At 49.8% G+C, this 22,219-nt stretch overlaps 8 protein-coding genes across 8 annotated transcripts; 5 read left to right on the top strand and 3 right to left on the bottom strand.

Moving 5' to 3' along the window:
• Positions 1 to 548: 548 nt before the first annotated feature.
• PENARI_c019G09386 (fungal specific transcription factor domain-containing protein) lies at positions 549 to 2,832 on the bottom strand (the record flags this gene model as incomplete). Its single annotated transcript, XM_022634854.1, has 4 exons — positions 549 to 1,241; positions 1,293 to 1,799; positions 1,847 to 2,549; positions 2,774 to 2,832. 4 exons carry the CDS (start codon positions 2,830 to 2,832, stop codon positions 549 to 551), a joined length of 1,962 nt encoding a protein of 653 aa, XP_022485257.1.
• Positions 2,833 to 4,462: 1,630 nt separating this feature from the next.
• PENARI_c019G02976 (uncharacterized protein) lies at positions 4,463 to 5,673 on the top strand (the record flags this gene model as incomplete). Its single annotated transcript, XM_022634739.1, has 2 exons — positions 4,463 to 4,601; positions 4,655 to 5,673. 2 exons carry the CDS (start codon positions 4,463 to 4,465, stop codon positions 5,671 to 5,673), a joined length of 1,158 nt encoding a protein of 385 aa, XP_022485235.1.
• Positions 5,674 to 6,424: 751 nt separating this feature from the next.
• On the top strand, positions 6,425 to 6,742 carry PENARI_c019G00275 (uncharacterized protein; the record flags this gene model as incomplete). The annotated part of the gene is made up of 2 exons (XM_022634690.1): positions 6,425 to 6,531; positions 6,583 to 6,742. The coding sequence occupies 2 exons, from the start codon at positions 6,425 to 6,427 to the stop codon at positions 6,740 to 6,742; spliced, it is 267 nt and encodes an 88-aa protein (XP_022485437.1).
• Positions 6,743 to 7,238: 496 nt separating this feature from the next.
• PENARI_c019G08822 (putative acetamidase) lies at positions 7,239 to 9,151 on the top strand (the record flags this gene model as incomplete). Its single annotated transcript, XM_022634845.1, has 4 exons — positions 7,239 to 7,279; positions 7,332 to 7,738; positions 7,808 to 8,278; positions 8,328 to 9,151. 4 exons carry the CDS (start codon positions 7,239 to 7,241, stop codon positions 9,149 to 9,151), a joined length of 1,743 nt encoding a protein of 580 aa, XP_022485372.1.
• A 1,372-nt stretch (positions 9,152 to 10,523) lies between these two features.
• On the top strand, positions 10,524 to 12,327 carry PENARI_c019G01593 (uncharacterized protein; the record flags this gene model as incomplete). Its single annotated transcript, XM_022634716.1, has 2 exons — positions 10,524 to 11,422; positions 11,583 to 12,327. 2 exons carry the CDS (start codon positions 10,524 to 10,526, stop codon positions 12,325 to 12,327), a joined length of 1,644 nt encoding a protein of 547 aa, XP_022485351.1.
• Positions 12,328 to 13,411: 1,084 nt separating this feature from the next.
• PENARI_c019G05382 (Zn(II)2Cys6 transcription factor domain-containing protein) lies at positions 13,412 to 15,423 on the bottom strand (the record flags this gene model as incomplete). Its single annotated transcript, XM_022634785.1, has 9 exons — positions 13,412 to 13,542; positions 13,591 to 13,690; positions 13,746 to 13,852; positions 13,904 to 14,371; positions 14,425 to 14,692; positions 14,738 to 15,027; positions 15,080 to 15,274; positions 15,330 to 15,358; positions 15,413 to 15,423. 9 exons carry the CDS (start codon positions 15,421 to 15,423, stop codon positions 13,412 to 13,414), a joined length of 1,599 nt encoding a protein of 532 aa, XP_022485357.1.
• A 1,348-nt stretch (positions 15,424 to 16,771) lies between these two features.
• PENARI_c019G11010 (putative MFS transporter Fmp42) lies at positions 16,772 to 18,862 on the top strand (the record flags this gene model as incomplete). Its single annotated transcript, XM_022634887.1, has 3 exons — positions 16,772 to 17,156; positions 17,211 to 17,373; positions 17,419 to 18,862. The coding sequence occupies 3 exons, from the start codon at positions 16,772 to 16,774 to the stop codon at positions 18,860 to 18,862; spliced, it is 1,992 nt and encodes a 663-aa protein (XP_022485263.1).
• A 326-nt stretch (positions 18,863 to 19,188) lies between these two features.
• Positions 19,189 to 21,939, bottom strand: PENARI_c019G10827 (putative C6 transcription factor (War1); the record flags this gene model as incomplete). Its single annotated transcript, XM_022634883.1, has 3 exons — positions 19,189 to 20,291; positions 20,338 to 20,618; positions 20,669 to 21,939. The coding sequence occupies 3 exons, from the start codon at positions 21,937 to 21,939 to the stop codon at positions 19,189 to 19,191; spliced, it is 2,655 nt and encodes an 884-aa protein (XP_022485398.1).
• Positions 21,940 to 22,219: the final 280 nt, after the last annotated feature.

The following is a 22,219-nucleotide window of genomic DNA, read 5'->3' as shown; positions in this document are numbered from 1 at the left end:
GGAGCATGCAAGGCGATTGCAGCATCTCCAAGTCCAGGGAAGTCCAAAATCGGAAGTCCAGAAGCCCAAGAGATAAACAGAGCGGTCAGGCACGGGACCCACTGCGGGGGAACCAAGGGACGCGAAGTATATAAAGGTTTGTTTGTTTACTGAGATGTATTTCGTTTATATGAATGCAGTAGCTGAATACCTGAAGCTGAGAATGATACATTGTACTGCATGTGATCTTTCCCGTGACTCACATACAGTTGACACTGTTGCGTGATGTTTGAAGCCTAATGTGGCGCATCGTGACCCAATCAGCGGGTGGTTGACTCGATCGGGCTGAGTAGGAACACTTGGTGATTATTCAATTACTATCGTTAGATTGGCTTCGTTTGTGCCTAAATCTCACTTGCCAGGTACTTGGTCTTCGGGTACATCAGCCACGTTACTTATGTCACACCATGCAGCATGTCGGGGTTTATTCGTATTCCCGTAAGTTCCGACACTGGTCTATGGCTCGCCACTTTATCTTCATGTCACAGATGAGGTCACACTGAGCCTCCTTATGCGGTCCATAAAGAGAGGTTCGGCCATGAGGACATAGCATCAGTCATGGACGGATCCAATAAGTCAAAGTCGACATCGGGCTGTGCCAAGAACTCCTCCATACTTTCACCCAGGAAGGACATGTCGTTAATGAGGGTTCCTGGGGCGATAGCCTCAGGTACACTCCCCATAAGGCCCAGGTCACTGGGTCTCCTCCCTGAAAGAGGGGGGTTTATTGAAGGATGCGCGCCGCTTTGATCGGTTGCAAAGGATTGGTCGAACTGAAGGGAAGGCCTCGACTCAGATCCACCCTGTTTCTCCAAGCATTGCCGGACACACTCGAGATTATCATGAAACTCGGTCGCAGCGAGATTTCCATGGTTACTCATGGCCCGAAGAATTTCAACGGCTGCCTCGAACAAGGCAAAGTCACCCCCGTTCTCAGGATACACCTGACTTGAAATGACCATGATAAGCGCCGAAGAAAACAAATAGTGGGCATAGAAATAGCCGAAAATGGGGAGCGATCCGTTCGTCCATTCTTCCAAGATAAGTGAGTGAGTGTGTCTTGCCGCATGGATGCAGGCGTCGCTGAGTGTTTTGAGGGTTTGACGAATGTTTGTATGAGCGGCATCTTCTTCAGGTGGCTCTGGGCATGTAGATTGGATAAGAGCGTACAGAAGGACCGGCCGGCTGGTCAACATTATACACTGCGCTTGATTAGACTAGATTATTCGATGCTGGACTCGATCGTCACTCACTTGGTTGAACTGAAGATGCAACGATATGACATTCTTCGGGATAGGATTCTCGCGATTGAGTCTGATGTGAGGAGGAAGAGCGCAAGCCCACTGCTTCAAAGAAATGAGAAGCTTCTGTTCGCGCTGCAGAAAGGACTCGGGGTGTTTCTTTCGGCTATACACACGGTCGATGACCTGCCCTGTGATCCTAGCCAATTGTATACTGGCTGTCAAGAACTCAGTGTCTGAGAACTGTTCGTTGTGGATGTCGCTCGGCACATTGGATGGCATCTCGACGTGGATATCCTCGTCGGCAATCTGAATTGGCCAACCCACTTTCGAGCCATACATTCGGTCAAACACGTAGATCCCCCACCATAATCTTGTTCGATGCTGGCGGTCGACTGGATCAGGACATTTGCATTCAGGGATATCGTGGTTCAACCCCAAGGTTAAGCCCAAACGCATCGCACTGCCAACGAGCAAAAAGGCAGAGTGGCGTCTGTTCAGGAAGAATGAGTACAGCGACTAAATCTATTAGCGATGATCATGCAAACCAATACAATCTTGCTTACCAAAAGCAACAGAGTCTCGATATGCGTCAGGCTCGGACGTTCCGGTAGAATGGGTATTAACGTCATCGCATTGACATAATAAGCAGCACCGGGAACATTGCATTCAAGCGTCGAGTTCGATCGTGCCGAGTACACTTCCCCAAGGGCAAACAAAGCAAATAATTTGCACGTCAAAACTGGATCATCGAAATTGCCATCGCGGTAGGCATCTTCCAGCTGATCGATCGTCGACTTGCGCAGCACTAGATGATATACCCGGCTAACCTGGCTGAATACAATTTGAATCAATAGCCGAGCTTGAGGGAGACTTGGCCATTGGATTGCGGGATTCCGGATTTTCATCAGTGTTGACTCGGGCGTGTACTGTGTGCGAGGCATATGAGTTGTCGTCTCGCTCTTTGTGAGAACCTTGCGAAGTCGGGTGGCGAATGCTGTACATGCTGCTTCTCCGATATGAATCGGTGGTGATGATGGGTCATAGGGCTGGAACCAGGCCCGTTCTCCCAGCATTGGGTTTTGGACATGTGTATCTGCGGCAGGTCCAGTGATATCTGAAGAATATGAGCAGGAGTTTTCGGGAAGGATGCACAAGAACCGAATACCTTGATCAGGAACTGAATCTTCCCTTGGAGTAAGAAAACCCGATGACTGAGACAATTGGTCCCGCAATCGCTGGTTTTCCGCTGCGAGTTCGTCGATATAACTTGGACCGTTAGCTTCCCCACGGCAAAAGTGGCAGTGGATCATACCTCTCGTGTACTTTAATTTGGCGATCTCGATTCACATAACGGCAATCGGCGGGGCAACCGGCTTGCCGGCATTTAACACAGGGCTGGCCTCCACTGCACTTTATCTTGTGAGAGTGGCATCTTTGGCAGCTGTTGTAAGATTAGTGGGCGGATTTCTTACTGAACCTGCCACACTTACGCAATAGATTTCTTTTTCTGTCTCCGAATAGCCGGATCAGACGTCTTGGACACTTTCATTACGGGGTCTCACGTCGGTATCGATGTAGATGAAAGAAATGAAAGGGAGGAATTTTCTCAAGCCGGCGTTGACGGTCGGCAAAACCTTATGTTGCCGAGTGGCGAATCCCGCGTTACCCAACATAGGTAGACAAGTCGATAGTAATAGCAGAATTCAACAGTGATATTTTTCAAGGTTAACAGTTGGCAAAAAGAGCCTGTCTTCGGCAGATTTGTCGTTATTCTGTATCGACATAGGGATTGCTTATCCTATGCGGCTCAGCTCTGTTCGGGAAAGACACTGTTTGCCGACACATCAAATGTGTAGCCGAATCTATGTGTTTGCAATTTAGGAAGACTACTTTATGTTGTAATCCACAATATATGATACGAATTGTATATCTCTTTGTCTTTCAGGCCCCATCATCTTCCGGATCAAATGCCAAGATCACCCCGACTTCGCCGGTTGGCTGAATAGTCCGTCTTCGAGTGGAAGGGGCCTTGCTTGTCTCCCCAAGTGCTGTGATCGAAACTACTTCAAATACGTGCGAAGGATATGACTACCTGAGCGGATGAGCCAGTCTGCCTACCAGTTCTCAGAAAGTACGTCATCTATCTCCTCGGCAACAACCTGACACTATTCAAATCAAGAATGAAAGGTTGATGTGTTGTTTCAAGTCTGTTCTCCAGAGTCACATCTCCTTCGATGCCCCTTTTGCCAGTCCGATACACGAAAGGTGGTACAGGTACAAACACGCTGTGGCTATGTCTGCGGTTCCCTCGAATGGAAGATGAAGGAGAGCCTGGTTCATATATCTCCCTACTATTATCTCCATAATCATGGACTATAATCCCCTTGTTTTTGTGATACACTTTGATTGATTGATTGACCTAAGTTGAAAAAAGACCAATCTGATATTTACAGGCTCTTTACCACTTGCTTGCACCTTCAATTCTAATTCTATATCATATTCCTTCTCCTTGCTGAGCATAGAATGGAGTTAAGAATGTTGGGCACCTAATTGTATACATTCTAACTCGCACCACGTGACGGTATAGTCTGGCTAAAACCGTCAGCTCCAACCTCCAACACACGTCGTTTTGCGCCGACACCCATCTTTATCACTGGATTCGAAGAATGACACTTGTTCGCCCGTTGTTCTCTGTGTACAGGTTGGGCAGTCCCAGATGATCAGGTGCTAACCCTTGGTCCCTCCTTCGGCTTGATCAAGGCCAATTTGGGATCACCCTGAAGAGGACAGGAGGTGTGCACTTGGTCATCTGGTTGTGATTTGACATCGCACGCGACCAAAACACAACAATAACCGTCGTGAGATATAGTTGGAAAAATGTGAAAACAAGAGGGGTTCATTTGGAGAAATCGAGCTGACACAACCTATCACCTAAGCAGCAAGCGTAAATAGATCAACTCTAGGGCCACACTCCGTTTCATCCACCAAATTTAAAGCTTATTTTTAATTCCAGAGCTTTGCTTAAGATGGGGATTGAGCACGTCATGGCTATGTCTTCTTCCGTGGTGCTAACTGGTAAATCGGCGAGATGGTTTTTTACCGACGTGCGCCTCCAGAATAGTATTTAAGCTATGCATGCCGAACACGAATAGACATGGAAGAAAATCAAAAGTACAACCATGAAGTCTTCAGATATACATTTCTTTGTCAATGCCTCGGAGTCTTCAGTCTTCAAGACTCACGACACAATCAATGGTGAGATTCTATTTACACCACACCAACAAACCGATATCGACGATATAAACATCTCGTTCCAGGGTATGCTAGCATGTTTCAAGTGACAATATAATCGATATTAACAGAGTGAACAGGCAATGCAAGAACCGAAGTTGAAAACATGAATACGCATGTCCCACTCCCATACAACGAACTCCGAAAAACATTCCTTCGCATGGACATAGCACCACTCGACTATTTAATAGATACAAACACTCTCAGTCCCGGCAAGACGTATCGAATTCCCTTTAATTTTGTTGTCCCAGACCAACTCCCCATCCACGCCTGTCACCACCAATGCTCCAATCCCCAGATCCACCAGGAACATCTGCACCTCCCCGCAAGTCTCAGTTACCAAACACACAAACCCAATGTCCGCGATATGTCACCAGAAAGGGCAGAAATTATCTACAGCATCAATTTCGTGTTATGGCAGCGAGACGGCAAGGCAGGACGATCCAAGAAACTCCAAGAAGCAACATATCCAGTTCAAATCCAGCCCACGCGAGAAGAGCATGCTCCAATTTTTGTTCCAGGGAAGAATACATACTACCAGCTACAATCTCAAAAGTCTGTCACAAAGGGCCTGTTACGACATACCCTAGGCCAGCTGGAGGCATCCTCCGCCCAACCACCGGCGATCCAACTCCACAGTCCCCAGCCACATAACGATGTTTCGACGACGCTGAAAATTGATCTGCGGTTTCAGCCTACACGTACGAGTCCGGCACCGCCATCTCTTCTGGCTGCGCAATTTCAGCTTCGAGCTATGACATTCTTTGGACTGGAGCCGTGGCGGGATTCTCCTGATTTGTCTGATATTTCCACATGGGGTTCTCGTCAAGCTTTTTGGTCTGAGCATGTGGCTCTTATCGCCGATCGTGATATTATGGTGGATTGGGAATCCCATTCAGAGAAAGGTCAGGCGGTTTTCACGGCTGCGATCCAAGTGCGTGTTTCACTGCCGTGTCATCGACGCTATCCGACTACTTTCCACTCGTGTTTGGTATCTCGCGTCTATGCTGTGAAGGTGAATCTGTTCTATCGGGCGCATGGAAAGGCGAGAGGTACTTCTTCTATATCGTTGTCTGTTCCAGTGGAGATTTGTGCATGAGATTGTTTTGCTTTTAATATGCGAAATTTCAAGACTGGGACTTGTTGATGATAAATAATATGAGAGCACATAAACATTCATCAAAATACATTCCATTCGTGACAAGGAAGTTTTGCTGCCGAGACGATAGACTTTTGGAGGTTTCCCACGCGCGTGAAGGTTCGCTATAAATCGATCACACCCGTGCATCACCGGACTATTAAATCCCAATTGACGACTATTTGGCAGCCAAGATCCCGTGTATACGCTTTAACCAGATCACACATTAAGCGTGCATTGCAAATTAGATTAGTTCGCATTCCTAACATCAAGTCTGGAGTTTGGGACATTCCGCGATCGACATGCCATCCACAGATGGCATTTGATCTAACCAATAGCCTTTGGTATGGCATATCCCCGGGTATTCCAGAGCATATAAACAGTGGCAGCCTGTGGATCATAACTGGATGGTATTCCAGCCATCAACAGCCTGCGCTGCTCGTTGAATTCCACCGGCATTGCTGTCGCCCCCTCTTATCTGGACAATAAGTGCTGTAGATGCCCCTATCTAATCTTGTCTTTTGCAACTGTGTCTATCTCCTCCTTCCATATCCCAACTATCTAAATCTGGCCTCAATATCGTCAGTTTGCTACACCTACATCCGCGCTGGCCCTGTTTCACAGCCAGTCAAGCATCCCTTGACGCGTCGGTCAACACAACACAAACAACTCTCGACCAGCCCATCCTATTTGACACACCTCTACATACACAATGGCTCTTGTGAGAGACCCATTCTTCTGGAAACGCTTCTCAACAGCAGTCCACATGGACGAAGAAGCCAAAGCTGTCGACCAAGGAACACAAACTACACCTGCCCCGTATGTCCCCCTTCCATCCCTCGCATCTAAACTTCAACTGACACCTCCCAGAACATCATGGCTATCACGGGAGCGACGGAAACGCAAGAGATCTATCATCTACGGCTTTATAATCTTCTTCGCCGTCGTTTTTGCCGTCGCAGCGAGTGTCATTGTCTGGTGGCTTGCCAAGAACAACTGGCTCCAGCCTGGACCTGATGAAACACCTTGATCATCAGGGACAGTGGCTTTATTTGCATGGAATCGGAAAGCGTTTGGTTTGGGTTGGCAAAAATGTGTTTTGGGATTTATGCATGGATGGAGATATACCCGCCACATCCTCCAGTGGCTTTGCATTATAAATAGTTATATAATTGGTCTCAATATACATACAACATACAATATCCCTATCCAACTGTATATCTCGCCTATCATCTACTCCAAATCGCCTATCTACCGAGCGCATGCACCTGCCGTAAGTGGACTAGTGAGAGCTGTTATCAACTCGATCAACTTCCATTTAGATTCTTTCTCTCTCTTGGACATCATTTAGTTCATAGCCTCTCACTTCGTACCTCTTACTTTCTACTATTTACCCCAAATTCAATCGACTCTTCCAGTGTTGTCGTAAGGCAAACACCGGCTAACCTCGGCCCTTCGCATTCTCCACTCCCCCGCATAAATAACCCCAACTTCTCCCTTCTCCTCTTTACACCGCAACATACAACATGTTGCCTCCATTCGATTATTTCGCCTACAAGCGTCTACGGTGAGGTCCCTATTCCCGTTTACAGCACAGTCAGTTAACTAACATATCCCAGAGACCAGAAACAAAGAGAGCGCGAACTCCGCTTCACAACCGGTCTCCCGCACTATTACCATCTCCGCATCGCAGCCGCAGATAAGAAGATCATCAACCAGCCCATTGAAAAGCTCGTTCATGATGTGCAGGACTCGACTGTCTCTGCCCTGGACGTGTTGCGCACCTATGGCAAGGTCGCCGTGAAGGCTCAGAAGGAGTCGAACTGTATTACTGAGCTGTTGCTCCCTGAGGCTGAATCTTGGCTGGAGACTGATGTTAACCTTAAGGGTCCTCTTGCTGGAATTCCCGTTTCTTTGAAAGATTCTATTCACGTTAAGGGCTTTGATGCCACTGTTGGGTATGCTGCTATGGCTGGTAAGCCTATCCTTGAGGATGGGCCTATGGTTAGGTTGTTGAAGGATGCTGGTGAGTATCTTCGGATTAAAGCTATTCTAGTTTTGTTTCTGTTATTTGGATGACTGCTGACTTTCTTAGGTGCTGTGCCCTATGCTAAGACTGCTCTGCCAATTACTCTTCTCTCTTTTGAGTCGACTAACGGACTCTGGGGCCAATGCCGGAACCCGCATTCCCCAGGTTACTCGCCCGGTGGTTCAACCGGCGGAGAGGCAGCTCTGTTGGCCCACGGTGGCCGCATCGGTATTGGTTCTGATGTTGCTGGCTCTGTGCGCGTTCCTGCTGCCTGGAGTGGTATCTATTCGTTACGCTGCAGTACCGGCCGCTGGCCTAAGGGTGGCGTGAGCACCAGTATGCCCGGCCAGGAAGGCATCCCCAGTGTCTTCAGTCCTATGGCTCGTACCCTGGACGATCTCACTTACTTCACTCGTTCCATTATTGGAATGCAGCCTTGGAAGTATGACTACACCGTTCACCCCATCGCCTGGCGCAACGAGCTCGAGTCTGAAGCTCAGAGCAAGCCTCTCCGTATTGGTCTGATGAGCTCTGACGGTACGTCCCATCCACACTCTATATTGAAACTCAAATCTAACCTGTCCAGGCGTCGTTCCCCCAACTCCAGCCATTGAACGCGCCATCACCACCACTGTCGCAGCCCTCACTGAAGCGGGCCACACGGTGTCAGAGATCACCACCCCACCAACCGCAGACCCCTTCACAGGCCTGAACCTCGCCTCGCAACTCCTCAATTCAGACGGCTGCCATCACTTCAACGCCCCTCTAAAGAGCTTCGAGCCCTCAGACCCAGGCGCCAGCCAACTCTCCCGCATCGCCCACCTGCCCCGCCCCCTCCGCTACCTCTACTACCTCTACGTCCGCTACATCCGTCGCGACGCAGTCTCCGCAGCTCTAATCCGCAACTTCGGTCCCAAATCCTCCGCCCAGCTCTGGACCTTAACCGCCCAACGTGAAGCATTCCGCGCAACTTGGCATAAATGGTGGGACGCAGACGCCCAGCAATACGACTTCATCCTCTGCCCGGTTAACGCAACACCTGCCCTCCCACATAACGCCATGCACGACGCCGTCTCGTCGTGCGGTTACACTTTCCTCTGGAATCTGCTCGATTACTCCGCTGGTGTTCTCCCGGTTGGTCACGTAGACGCTACCCGCGATGCCCTAGACACGCCCTATAAGACCGCTCTTAAGCGCCTAGGCGCCGATCACGGTATTGCCCGCGGTGCGTGGAAACACTATGATTCTGTCAAGATGGCTGGTCTCCCCACCGCTGTGCAGGTCGTTGGTCGCCGCTGGCATGAGGAGTCGGTGTTGGGATACATGGCTGTAGTGAAGAAAGCGCTGGACGCGTACCGCGACCCGCAGACTGGACTGAGCTGCAGATATACCCTGCTCGAGGTGGATTGAATATGGGAAGGGAAGTGATTTGAGGGATAGTATTCTTTCCGTCCGTACAATGCATGCAACCACAGTGATCTAGTAAATCTTGCCTGCATATTTTACCGATCTCCGAGACAATGCCTTACTCGCACTCCCACTCCCGTTCGTCTTCCCCTTGCCCCTCCCAACAACCCAACTACTAGTACTGTAAACCCTCCACTGGCGTAACTGATACCTCAATGTATGTACATGCAGTGTTACCCTCTGCACAAACTAAACCAAATATGGCACTCGTGCCGCGCAATACGAACATTAGACGATCTAGTCGAGACCAATGCAGATCTATAGCCCAAGACCCCCACCCCACCCCTCATTATGGCTTATGATTTGCTATGTCACCTGCAAGACGCGGGCGCGGATACGGATGCTCCGCATATCTGCACCATTTCTGCAGCGCTATCTCGGTTCGGATTGTGGGATTTGTTGGTTCTTTATGTTTGATTGGGCTGGGGCTCGTTTTTCTTCTAAGTTTGCCCGTGTAAGGGCTCTGTAATATTGAGTACGAGGGATCGACGGTTGACAGGTTCGGTTAATGGTTAATGGTGAATGCTATTGTTTCTGGTACATGTGCATGTACTATGTTTTTATGGCTGTCGGGTACTACTCTATGTATAAACACCGGGTCATATTGGGCAATTTCGAGTCTGTAACTGTAATTGTTGATTTTCTCTTTGCCAAGCTGTGCACGGTCATTGGGGCGGTTTCGGGTTTGACAGACGTCTAATGTACGAAGTGTGTGAACTGTCTGCTGAATAGGCATGTTTGGGATTATGTTCTATACCAGGCCAGCCTAATGTGTCTACTCTGAATAACTCAGTGGGATATTCCCAGTCCGAGGCACTGGAACAATACGGCAGAGATCAATAATACACTTAGCGCCGGGTGGGCTTGAGCTAATAGTTACTAGTCCGGGGTCTGTTCTTTTCCTCTTTGCTCTGCCGATTTTCCCGCACCCTGTGGCTGATGGCCTGATGGCTGAGGTCTGAGTGTGAACTCGCACCTCGTTTACCTATTGCTCCTATTAGCTACACGTATACCTGTGAGTTCAACCTTGCCACAGGGCCCTAGCGGCGTTGGTCTCCATCGCGGAGATTAGTTGGCGTTAGAGCGAACTAGTAGAGGTTGGTGCGTTAGTGGCTAACGGTGAAAGAAACATGACATATATAATTCAGGAGGCCGGGGAGATGTCCATGTAAGATATGTACTAACTATACAGTACTGAGGAAGTAAAAACGAAGTATTAAGTTAGTCTGGTCACGGGGCCCCCACTGCAGATCTACGGGCTTTTCTGACACTCCCCACTCTACATCTTCTTCACGATGCTCTTTTTCTCACACAAATGGCATCGAGAAAGAAACAGCCGCGGAAAAGGGATGACATCCATTTTGTCAACGCCAGACCAGCTTCTGAGACCGAGAAATTGAAAGCCCAGCGTCTGGTTCGCGCCCACGTCGGCCGCTGGATCTCCGACCAAACAAAAGACCGCTCTGAAGCTGCTGTGCGCCGTCCCGTCCGCGACCCCATTTCCCACGTATCTGCCAATGATCCTGGTGTCGGTCCGTCGTCGTACGCCCTCGTGTCGCGCTCCAGCAATCGCAACGTCCCTTTTTCGTTCGCGCAGCCTCCCCGTCAGTACTCGCCGTTTCCTCCGTCGCATCATAGTGATAGCAGTGATAGCTCCAGTGGTGAGGATACTGTGAGCGTGATCTCGACCGAGCAGCATGGCGTCGTGCGATGGCGCAAGCGCTCTTCTGTTGTCCGTGAGATATCAGGCGTCTTCGACCCTTTCGGCACATATCCTGCGCCCGCGCACTTTGATCCGGAGATAGTCGATCTGTCGGAGCGGTATATTACGACTGTCATCTGGCCGGGCCTTGCGCCGAGGCCGAACCACATTAAGGCTGCGGGTGAATCATGGTTTCCCTTGTCGATGGCGGACCCCGCATTGTTCAGCGCGTTCATGTTCGGGTCGCTATGTCATCTGCGCGTGCAATGGCAGAATAATTGGGTGCCGGGAACAGTATTCGGTCCAAGGCAGCGGCAATTACTACAGTTGTGTGAAATGGAATCCATCAAGTTGATCAACAAGGCTATGAGGGACCCCACACGCGCAGTCAGCGATGCTGTTATACTGAGTGTTATCTGTATGGCACATCATCAAGCCGAAGAGAAATTGGTTCAACAGCATCGGAAAACGGCTTTCAACCCGCCGTTCCCACGATTACAATGGCTTGATGTGTATGGATGTTTACCACCGAACATGATCCATATCCAAGGCTTAATACAGCTAGTCACAATGCGAGGCGGACTGCGGAATATCACCACAGCCGGTCTGGCCGCGACAATTTGCTTGTATGGAACCTCTATCAATTTCTATGACCCCCACTAACCTCCTCAGTTCCGCTATCCTCACTTGCAGTTCCCTCTGTGTAAACCCAGGCTTCGAATTCTGGCCTCTAGATGACACCCGCGAGGGTATGAACATCCATGAATTACTCGGTTTCACTCCATCAGATACAGACCACGGCTTCGCCCGCCTCCAAGCAATAGGCGCAACCCACGAAATGGCAGAAGCTTTCCAGGCAGTCCAGACATACATCGGGATCATCAAAGCTAGCCCGACATCTACGTCGGACGTCTCTCTTCTCGCCGATCGCCGTAATATAACACAACATACTCTCATCTCTCTCAAGCCTGCTTCGGAGTTGCAGCATCTCTTCTCGCATCCTACTCATGCATCTACTTATGAAGCGTGCCGTCTTGCCGCGCTGATCTTTGGCGTAGGCGTTATCTTCCCCATCCCCGCTCAAAATACCCCTCTTCATACTCTCGCACGGAACATTCAGTCTGTGCTCCTCCAGCCTTCTTCTTCTGCGTTGTGGTCTTCTCCTTCGACCCGCTTTGCCCTCATTTGGATTTTGACATTGGCTGGTATTGCTGCTCACGAAGCACCAGAGCGGACTTGGTTTGTGTCTGCTTTGGCCGATATCACTCGTCGCACTGGCTTGTCTTCCTGGGGAGGTCTCAAATCAGTGCTGGGCTCGATGCTTTGGTATGATGCGGCTTGTGACCAGGCTGCTGAGGCTCTCTGGTTCGAGGCGCAACGTACCCATCAACATCAACGTGCATATGTGCTTGTGTGAACATCTGTATACCCGGAGCCTGGGGTTACATGGTTACTCGACTCCTCTTCTCGGGTTGTTTGATACCAGGCGCAGTCTCGTTGAATGCCTATATCTCTACCTGTCTTCGCCTTTTACATTTTCTACCAAAGCTCTCTCTCCCACTCTCCTCCTTTCATCATCACCATCCTTTCCCTGCAATGAAGATATGCAAAATTATCCCACATGGGACACATATGACGTACCATCCCCTCCTCACCCTCATCGGTCATGCGGAACATATTCATGATACCCAAAAAGTGACAGACCAGAGTCTTGTACAAACGTGCGGATCACACTGGACACATTAACCTCTCCCTCTTTCCTCTCTCTCTCTCTCTCTATGTTTCCTGTTTCCTTTCTTATTCTCTTTGGATGAGATTCGATGGCTTGAATAATAATGCGACAGAAACCCCACCCAAAACCCCCAAAACCACTTTCCACCCTCAACATTTATGTCAGTCGATATAAAAGGGTGTCAGCTATGCTCTGGATATTTGGATTATATCGTGTATACTTGTTAAACTCTGTTTAGGTTGTTGAACTAGAGATATAATATATAAGATTCTCAATGCTACATATGGGACATTCTATCTTAAAGTAGTCCAGAGAGACATAGAATAGGAGGTTAAACAGAGAGCCATGTACATGCACATGCAGCCAAAGTAATCCCAAAGTAATCCAACACATCCTATTCCATACATATACATATACACTTGTAGTAACCGAGCTTAGCGCGCCAGCCTCTACTTGGGATAACCCCCAAAACAAACGCCGATGTCCCCACGGGGAAGAGCACAGACTGAGACACGATCGCCTTTCCAATGATTGCGACGGCCCGCACCGCAAGGTACTTTGTCGGGGGTATTTCGGCGTAACTCAGTGCCAATGCGTAGGGCTGATTTAGAGGTTATGTACACAAATCTTATCATAGTTTATGTTATAAATAGTATACGATGGATGTCCTCTCCAGTCACGGTGAGAGGGACATGTGGGACAGAGATAGGGATAAGGATAAGTTATACATTGGTGTAGTCATATGGATATGTCCATATGTGTACTGAGACTATATTCGTCGCCAGTATCCGACGACCTTTTCTCGTACATGAGCTAACGGCCAGCCATTTTCCCTCTCTATGCGTTGGAGAAGGTCGAAGATCAGGTTTTGGGCGAGAGGGTCGTCGATCCATGAGCCGCCTGGGTGATGTCAGTTGGTGTATGGATAACATGTTGGATCAGACTTACAAGCACGGAGGACGTGGGAAGCTGTAATTCGTAGGGGAGGATCATCGTCGGCAGAGAGGGCGATTCCGAAGATGAAATAGAGGTTTTCGATGATTTCATTCTGATGCTCGTCAGCAGTGTCCACGCCACACCCACACCAAAAAAGAAGAACATACCTTCAACCTGACAGGCTGCTCCAAATGTCTCATGCTCGGTTGCCAACCCTCCAATTCGCGAATCAACATCAATGCCTTGGCAAGGCAGACATGCTGTATAGCAGAAGCTAAAACCAAATCAGCACAAAACACATCAACCCAGCACACGAAGAACATACCATGCCAACAACTAGTAAACCAAGCAACAGGAAAAGGCTTCCCCCTAGCACGATCCGGCGGCGAAACATGCAAAGGCGCAAAAGAATCCGGCCTCCCAACCTCCCACTCAAGAATCCTCTGTCTCAGAGCCATCTCACCAACGGAGCCAAGTCGGCCCCCGTAATTTCGGCCCGAGACATTCCAACAGAAATCCACCGTCTCGGCCAACAGCCAAATCGCGCGATTAGTCCAGTCTCCGTCGCTCAGGACGGGCTTGGCGACCCACCACCGGCGGAGAACGTCGTCGAACGGGGCGAAGGTGAGCCGAAGGCATTTCTGGTACGTAAGTGCGAATTGGATGTCTTGGATGACGAAGAGCCAGAAGGAGGCTGTTGCTAATCCGCCGGATATTGCGCAGTCGACGTGAGCGCTTATGTAGACTGAGCCCGCTAGGAGGTGGCGTTGGTGGTCGTTCGAGGGGTTGCATGCTGTCCTTTTGTTAGTTCGGTTGGTGGGGGATAGGGATGGGGATGGTACATACAGGAGACTTGCTCGAAGAAGCGGAGCATTACTGTTGATGAGATGAGGAGGTCGATGCCGATTTCGGATTCCGATTTGTCAAGGACTGGGAGCATGATTGAGATGCAGCGTTCATGATACATGTCTTCCAGGTCTGCTGGGATGGTGTTTGTTGTTCGGGATAGGTGGCAGGCTGATACTGCTAGACATGCGTATAAAAGTAGAGAAGATGTGGTCGCGCGTTCGACTACATCGGTTGAGAAGTGTCGGAGAGGGTCGCATGCGTCGAGCTGCAATGTTAGTATAACGTGGGAACTGATCGGAGGGGAACTCACCCATGGTGCAAGGTGCTTCTGAAAATGGCGCAGTAGATATGCCTCGTTGATGTTGGTTAGTTTTGGCTGATTGTCAGGGGTAGGTGTCGATGAATGTGAGGTTGCTGAATTGGACCGCGAGCCAAGTTGCGAACAAGGAATGACCAGGTTTGGGGTTGCCATAGATGAATCCACTGCAGATGAAGGTGTCGAACGACCCTCAGAGGGTGATCTTGAGGCTGATTGTTGCCTTGCTACAGGTACAACATAGTATTCAGCCGCGGTCTGATCCGTTTCATCCTTGAAGTCGACTGTACGGTCAGCACGAAGTATGAACAAGAGATGGAGAGACGAATACCATACACTCGGAAGTAGTCTCAACCCAGACCTGATCGTCCGGAAAGGCAAGATCACTCTCGCCATACCTCGGGGGGCCCTTCCCTCGCAACGATGGATTTTGGCCATGTCGAAACGACACTTCTTCTGACTTGCCAGGAGCCGGCACACATTCGCGGCCAGATCGTTGACAGCGGAGACATTTCGAACCGGATTTATCACCTTTTCGAGTCAGGAATGGAGATCCGGTGGAATACGTTGAATATTGAAGACATACATTTCAGATGGCGTAGACGACAGGTGAGGCTAGAACACGTTAGCAAGATCCAAGCATCAACCTAGTATTTAATAGAAACTGACCATCCCCTCATTACGCCAGAATCACAAACGGGGAAAGCTTCCAGAATCAATCAACGGCATGCGAGGCCCGAGGGCATCTAGATAAATAAGACCAGAGGGCGGGGGGTTGGTAGATCATCGGGTTGCGTATGTACGTTGGGGTATTAACCAGCAACTACGTTTTGTTGGAGTTTAGCTCACGGAGCGGATCTCAAGTTTGGAATATACTGAAACTCGAATTGGTTGACCTGGATAGAATCTCTGGATGATACCCCGAATAGGAAAACGTCCAGTGCAACATTCCCCACCACACCAATGTCTGGGCAAATTCCTGCTAGATGTGGTTGGACGAGGGTCCCCCACAGGGCAAAGTTTCTGTCTCTTCGATCGTTAGCAACGATCCTTGCCCGAATAAGAAAGATCTCAGGCGTGTCATGTTAGTCGGCTTGTGTCGGGAAGTCGGTATAGGAAGAGTAAGAATTAGCGAGTCGCCTTGCCTAGTGAGTGTGCTGCGGAATTGTCATGGCCGAGACCACTTTTCCATTGAAATGACCGACGGGGGTGCTAAGGGGAGACAACATTGACAGCCAATAACACGTGGACGGGATGAATGCCGCAGGATTGGTATAAATCCGAGGTCAGGGCCAGAACCTAAACGGGCGCAACAAGCTTCAGCGGGCTAATATTAGCCCTTTGTCGCATTTTCATTTGCCAGAAGTCTTCACCGAGTCTGGTTGAGACCCGCGCTGAGAAATTTGCTGCTCGAGCGCTGCCAGAGCCACCATGTGGCTCTGGAGGAAATTTTCAGGATGGGATCGGACACGCCGGGATCGCTCGACAAATCCCGCAAGTGCCCCTGGTGGGTCTTCATTGCTAGGAAATACCGGCATTGTGGCATTGGGGCATTATGAGTATTGGTTAATTTCACTTGTGCCGTGGATGAAGCGCTCCGGGCCCGTCAAACCCTGTCGATCTTGGGGTGAGGTCTTCCCCGAGGCATTTGAAGCCGAAGATATGATTCGATCAGTATGCTCGACCTGCTGCAATATGCAAACCTAAATTAGAGGGCCAGGGGAGTGTGGGGGGTCAGTATCCAGCTGCCTGTTCGGGCCTGCTCCGGGATTTGATCAATTCTAAAGAAGAGTCAATGCTGACTAGAAATACTGAACTGTTGTAATGTTGACCTTTTTGAAGTTTTGAAGTTGAAGTGTGTAAGTCAGGTGATGGCAGCCTGGGAAACAAGGCAGGGGTGTTGATAACAGGTTTGTCATTTTGTCGAGTCTTATCAGCGCAGCTGCAACAGCTAGCAGCTAGTTAGTTCTGAATATATTCTGTTCATTCTGTATCCGCTCAACCCTCCTCTTCTCCCCATGCAATAACATGTCCCTCCCCCGTATCTCCTTCCTCGAAGGATGGGAGCGCACCCCCACCTTTCCCCGGACCGAATCCGACGACGAGGACTACCAGGATCTGCCCGAGGGGTCTGTGTCATCCTCTTTCCCCTCCACCTACAGCAGACTGAACTTCAATCCGTATGCGGGTCCGGCATGGAATGAGAGACCGGACGATCACGATGACCGGTCCACCTTTCTGGGACTATCTCCGACTACTACTCGCGAGGGACGTGCTTCGCCTGCACCTGCCCCTGCCCCTACAGAGGCACCTGCAGAGAGACAGCCTGCGGTACAAGTAGACGTACCTGCGCGTAAAGAACCTTGGGCAGATACCACGGGTGCTTATGAAGTAAGCGCTGCGCGGAGAATTGGTATGCAATGCTTCCCCCGTGGGTGGGGTACGCTTCATTGCTAACTGGTGATAGCCCAGGTCTGTACTGCGGTTGTATACTGCTTTTTGGCGGCCGGTATTGTGTTTGGGTTTGCAGCTCTCAAGCCAGTCCTTATTCGTGAGAATGTATATCGCGACCTTTGCACAAAGGCGGAGCTTGAAGAGGGCGTTGATGTATGCGATAGGCAGGAGATCAGGTAAGTAGCTCCATTCCCCTAGTATCCACTTCTGACAATTGACAGGTTGAATCTGATGTTCACTATCGCGGCTGTTGTAACCAACGTCTCAGCTCTGCCTGTAGGAACAATCCTAGACGCTTATGGACCACGCCTGAGTGGGATCATTGGCGGATTCTGCCTCGCCATTGGAGCACTGCTCTTCGGGACAGCACGCAAACTGCCATTCGATGGATACATTCCTGGTTATCTGTTCCTTGCACTGGGCGGGCCATTCGTGTTCATCACATCGTTCCATCTATCAAATACGTTCCCCGCACGATCAGGCTTGATCCTGTCCATGCTAACAGGTGCATTCGATGCCTCGAGCGCTCTCTTCTTGATCTTCCGGCTTCTGAACGAACACACCGATGGCTTTATATCAGTCACCAATTTCTTCGCAGTCTACCTCATTGTGCCAGTGTTCATCATCATAGCGCAAATCTTCATCATGCCAGCAAACTCCTACAAAACGGCAGGCCAGCTAGTTCAACATGCTGAAGCACAAGTTGCCGATGAAACAAACGACCATATAGATGAGACAGTCACTGACCGCGACGAAAGCGAGCGTCTCCGCAAAGATAGACGCCTCCGCCGCCAAAGCATCGTCAACCAAATCCAAAGCCTCCTAGACGACGGCACCGCCTCAATAGTCTCAGCCACAACAATCGACGACACAGTCTTCCACATCGACACCCACCTCTCCCCACCCCCCAAACCCACCCCACAACCCCAACCCCGACCCCCCTCCCAAGGCGGCGTCTGGGGCGTCCTCCACGGCCGCAGCGCCCTCAACCAACTCCGCACACCATGGTTTATCCTAATAACAGCCTTCACAGTGCTAATGATGCTACGGATAAACTACTTTGTCGCAACCCTCCGAAGCCAATACAGTTACCTGCTCACGCCCCACACCGCAAAAACAATAAACAGCTTCTTCGACATCGCCCTTCCAATCGGCGGTCTCATCTCTGTCCCCTTCATAGGAACATTCCTAGATACCTTCCAAACAAGAACCGTCCTCCTAATCCTCGTCTCAACAGCGTCCACTATCGGAATTTTAGGCTGTATCCCAAATAGTCTACCGGCAGCCTATGGGAATATCATTCTCTTCGTGCTATACCGTCCCTTCTATTATACGGCTGTCTCCGATTACACGGCTAAGGTCTTCGGTTTCCAGACTTTCGGCAAGGTATATGGACTTGTGATTTGTCTAGCTGGGGTTGGGAATTTCGCCCAGGCGGGTCTGGATGCGCTTACGCTTATTGTTTTTGGTGGGGATCCGGTTCCTGTTAATGTTGGGCTTACGCTTCTGGTTGCTGTTGTCGGGGGTGGGCTTGTTGGGTTTGTTTGGGTTATGACTGGGGTTTTGGAGAGGGAGAGGAAGGATGTTGTTGTGCAGAGTGGGGAGAGGGAGAGGGAGAGGGAGCCTTTGCTTGGTGAGACCGAAGTGAGGAGTTATGGTGCGTAAGTTTATGTTGATGTTTATGTTTATGTTCATATGTTTTATGTTGATCTATTTGCGAGAATTGTTTTTATACTCTGCTTTTAGTATATAGCTTGAAGCTCAACGGTGACCAATGAGCAATGAGATATGTTATCTAGCCATGTACAGGGAACAAACCCATATATACATACCTAGCTACTTTATCCAGCTTCATAGCCTCGTGAAACTAGAAGATGAGTAGAGGTAAACAAATTCCTATAAACATAAATCCAAACGGCCAAACCAAGCCCTGACCCACGCATCGGGTATAAGGTAAACAGCAAAAAAGGAGCACTCCAAACGTAAACAAACTAAAACAATCCAAAATTCCCATCAAAAGAAAGCGGGAACGTGAATAATCCCTCATCCATCATATTATTCAATGTGAAAAATGGATCTCCAAATCCAGCGTCTACACCAACCTCGGCCATTCCCATCGGTGGTGCCAGTTGTATTCCTGGCACTGCTGACATATCGGGATACCCCTGAGTGACTGTGGTATTTGTCTGGATATCTGGGTATGATTGTGATTGATCTGTTTGTGGATAGGGTTGATAGTATGATCTCGATTCGGGGGTTGGGTCTGTGGTTGGGAGGGCGGTTTGGGGTTGGTAGGATGGACCTGTGGGCCAGAGTGATTGGGGCATTGGTTTCTTTGGGTGGGTGAGAGATGGGTCAGTGTTGTAGGTGGACGTTGTGGGTGTTTGTATCGTTTCTGGACTTTGGTCTGTTGAGTATATTTGGCGTTGGGGGTTGGGTTGGGTCGAGGGTCGGTTGGCTGGGTCGCCCATTGCTACTTCGCTTAGGAAGTGGAGGGGTGTCATGCCCGGTGCCATCTGTGTTGATTTGGATGATGTCGCATTGTGGATGTTTGGGCTTGGATGTACCTGTTGTCGTGGCTGCGAAGATTGATGCCCGGTCGAGAAGAGTTCCTTTAATTCTCGGCCTTGATCTCCCTGGTCTCGCTTTTTGACAAACCAATTGCGGAGTAAGACCAAGATGTTTCCGAATTTGGCCAATACACGGCCTCCATCGCGCGCTGCGCCAGCGCGATACTGTGCTATCACTTTGTCAAGATAGTAATCCAGTTTGAGGCTCTGCACATCGAGAATCTGGCCTATGCGGCTGTCTGGCGACATGTAAAGTGAGTATAACTTGATCAGGCCAACCACTGGATATGATGTCCGAGCTATAGACGAGGTAGGCAGAGAAAGGAGCCTGTCGATCTCAATTGAGGTGATTATATCGAGACTCTGGTGAATGGAGCGAATAATGGAAGTTAAAGCATCGATGACAGCAGCAACAGATGCACTTGGCAAGTCACGCGGAGAGTTGTTTATGGCGTTATAGTCCAAGCTCATTACAGATTCGTGTATGAAGATATTCAGAACACATTCGGTATGAACCATCGGCCCTGAGAAGTATTAGCAGAATTCCAACCCTTACTCGACTAGACCCACCAGTGTAGACATCGCGTGGAACCTCAGCTCTCCACCGCGATAACCGATTCTCAAACGACTTGATCTCATGCCAGGCCGTACTATCTGCAAATGTGACAATCGAGCCAACGTCATCTGAAGAACGTACACCAGCATCTTCCATGATCCTTCCGAGTCTTGCCCACCATTTCAAGTTCCGATCAGAAGGCAAAGCATCCGGATGAGTACCTAGAATCTCAAGACATTCATCCATGTACGGTTGCCAAGTAACGAGATGCACACGTCTCAAAGCGGAGGCCATTCTAAAATAATTAGCATTCTCACTGACACAAGTGTATCAAGTGACACTCACTGGACAGATAGGTAATAGCAACCAACCCAAGTCCTCCTCGCCTCCGGTCCTTCAGGATCAAAAGCCGGGCCGGATGGCTTTTTGATAATCAAATCACGGATCATGTTGAAACCCTTTTTATTCACAGACATCCGGCGATTCATGCCAATTTCCATTGCCATTGTCACGGCCATTTGCGTCATTGTATAAAACTTAATCTCGTCGAAATTGTCAGGTGGCATATACCAGATAGTACTAACCATAATGGCCTGGAGTAATTCCAAGGTCTTGTGGCCCTTGACAACAACCTCCTCAGCAATCGAACGGTAGTGTTCATTGATCAGAGTAAGCTGTGCCTCGGGATTAAAGGTCCCAACAGAAACACCCATGATAGCAAGAAACAGAATCGGTTTCGTACGCCTCACCTCAGCCATACTCGTCCCAGGGGGAAAAACCACAAACGGACACTCCGGAACCATCTGATAAATAAACCGCCCAAAAGCCGAAGTGGCAGTTTTCAAATCAATCACACCGCGATCAATTATGTCAACAAACTCACCCGCAGCTTCCTGCCTCTGCACTTCAGCAACAGGTCGACGCCACAGCTTCGAAGACGGCTGACTAGAAATCTGCTCTGCGGATGGACTCCCAGGTCTCGAATACCGCGGCCCAAGAAGCCCAGCCCCAGCCGACTCCTTCGCCTCACCACCATACTGCCGCTTCTTCCCTGCCAAGCCCGAGCTCGACTCCCCAGAAAGCCACCGCCGACTAGTAGCAGGGTGATCTTCAAGAGACGGCGGAGCCTGCGACCCAGACCCAGATCCAGGACCAGCGAATAACGACCCACTCGCATGCGACGTCTGCAACGTCGCAGTCAACGCATCAATCTTCCTCTCCAGCTCCGCAACCCGACTATCGGTCTTCTTCTGGCGCTTCCGCGTCGGCGCCGTGACGACACATGTTCGCCGGGCTTTCGCGCATCGCTTACATGATCCATCTGGGTGTTCTGGATCTGGGTCACAGCGTACTTTTAGTTGGCGACAGGGCTCGCAGGCGCGAGAGCGTTTGGGATCGCCTGGGCCGTCGTTTGGGTCTGGCGATTGGTTGGCGGTGGCATGCTCGGCGCCTAGACTGTATGATGGTGATGGGCCCGCTAGGTGCCTGTGCGGGTTTAGGGCTGTGTGCCTGTGAGAGGGTGGCTCCGGGTATTCTGGGGCTGTGGTTGTTTGCACGTATACTGGCCGTTGGGGATCCCCGTCGCGGGCGCGCTGTAATTGCGGATCGATGTCCATATAGGGTGGATAGGGGGTAGATATAATTCAATGGGATATCTGTATATATTGCATGTATTAGCTTGGGGTCATTTTGGTATGTTCATCGCAATTTGATCTATAGCTGTATGGCTGTATACACGCACGCAAATGCGGCCACTCAACCACGCGGAGAACGGTGATCGCAAACACCGACCACCGATGTGGATGATCAACGGTCCCAAAGAACTGTGGGGAGGCCGGGGTTCATACAAAACAGATAAAAAGGACTGCTTACCTTTCTCTTGAATCACCTGGGCAG

This window comes from Penicillium arizonense (genome assembly GCF_001773325.1).
Source record: "Penicillium arizonense strain CBS 141311 chromosome Unknown PENARI_contig019, whole genome shotgun sequence".
NCBI lineage: Eukaryota > Fungi > Ascomycota > Eurotiomycetes > Eurotiales > Aspergillaceae > Penicillium > Penicillium arizonense.
This window is presented reverse-complemented; position numbering and strand designations above follow the sequence as displayed.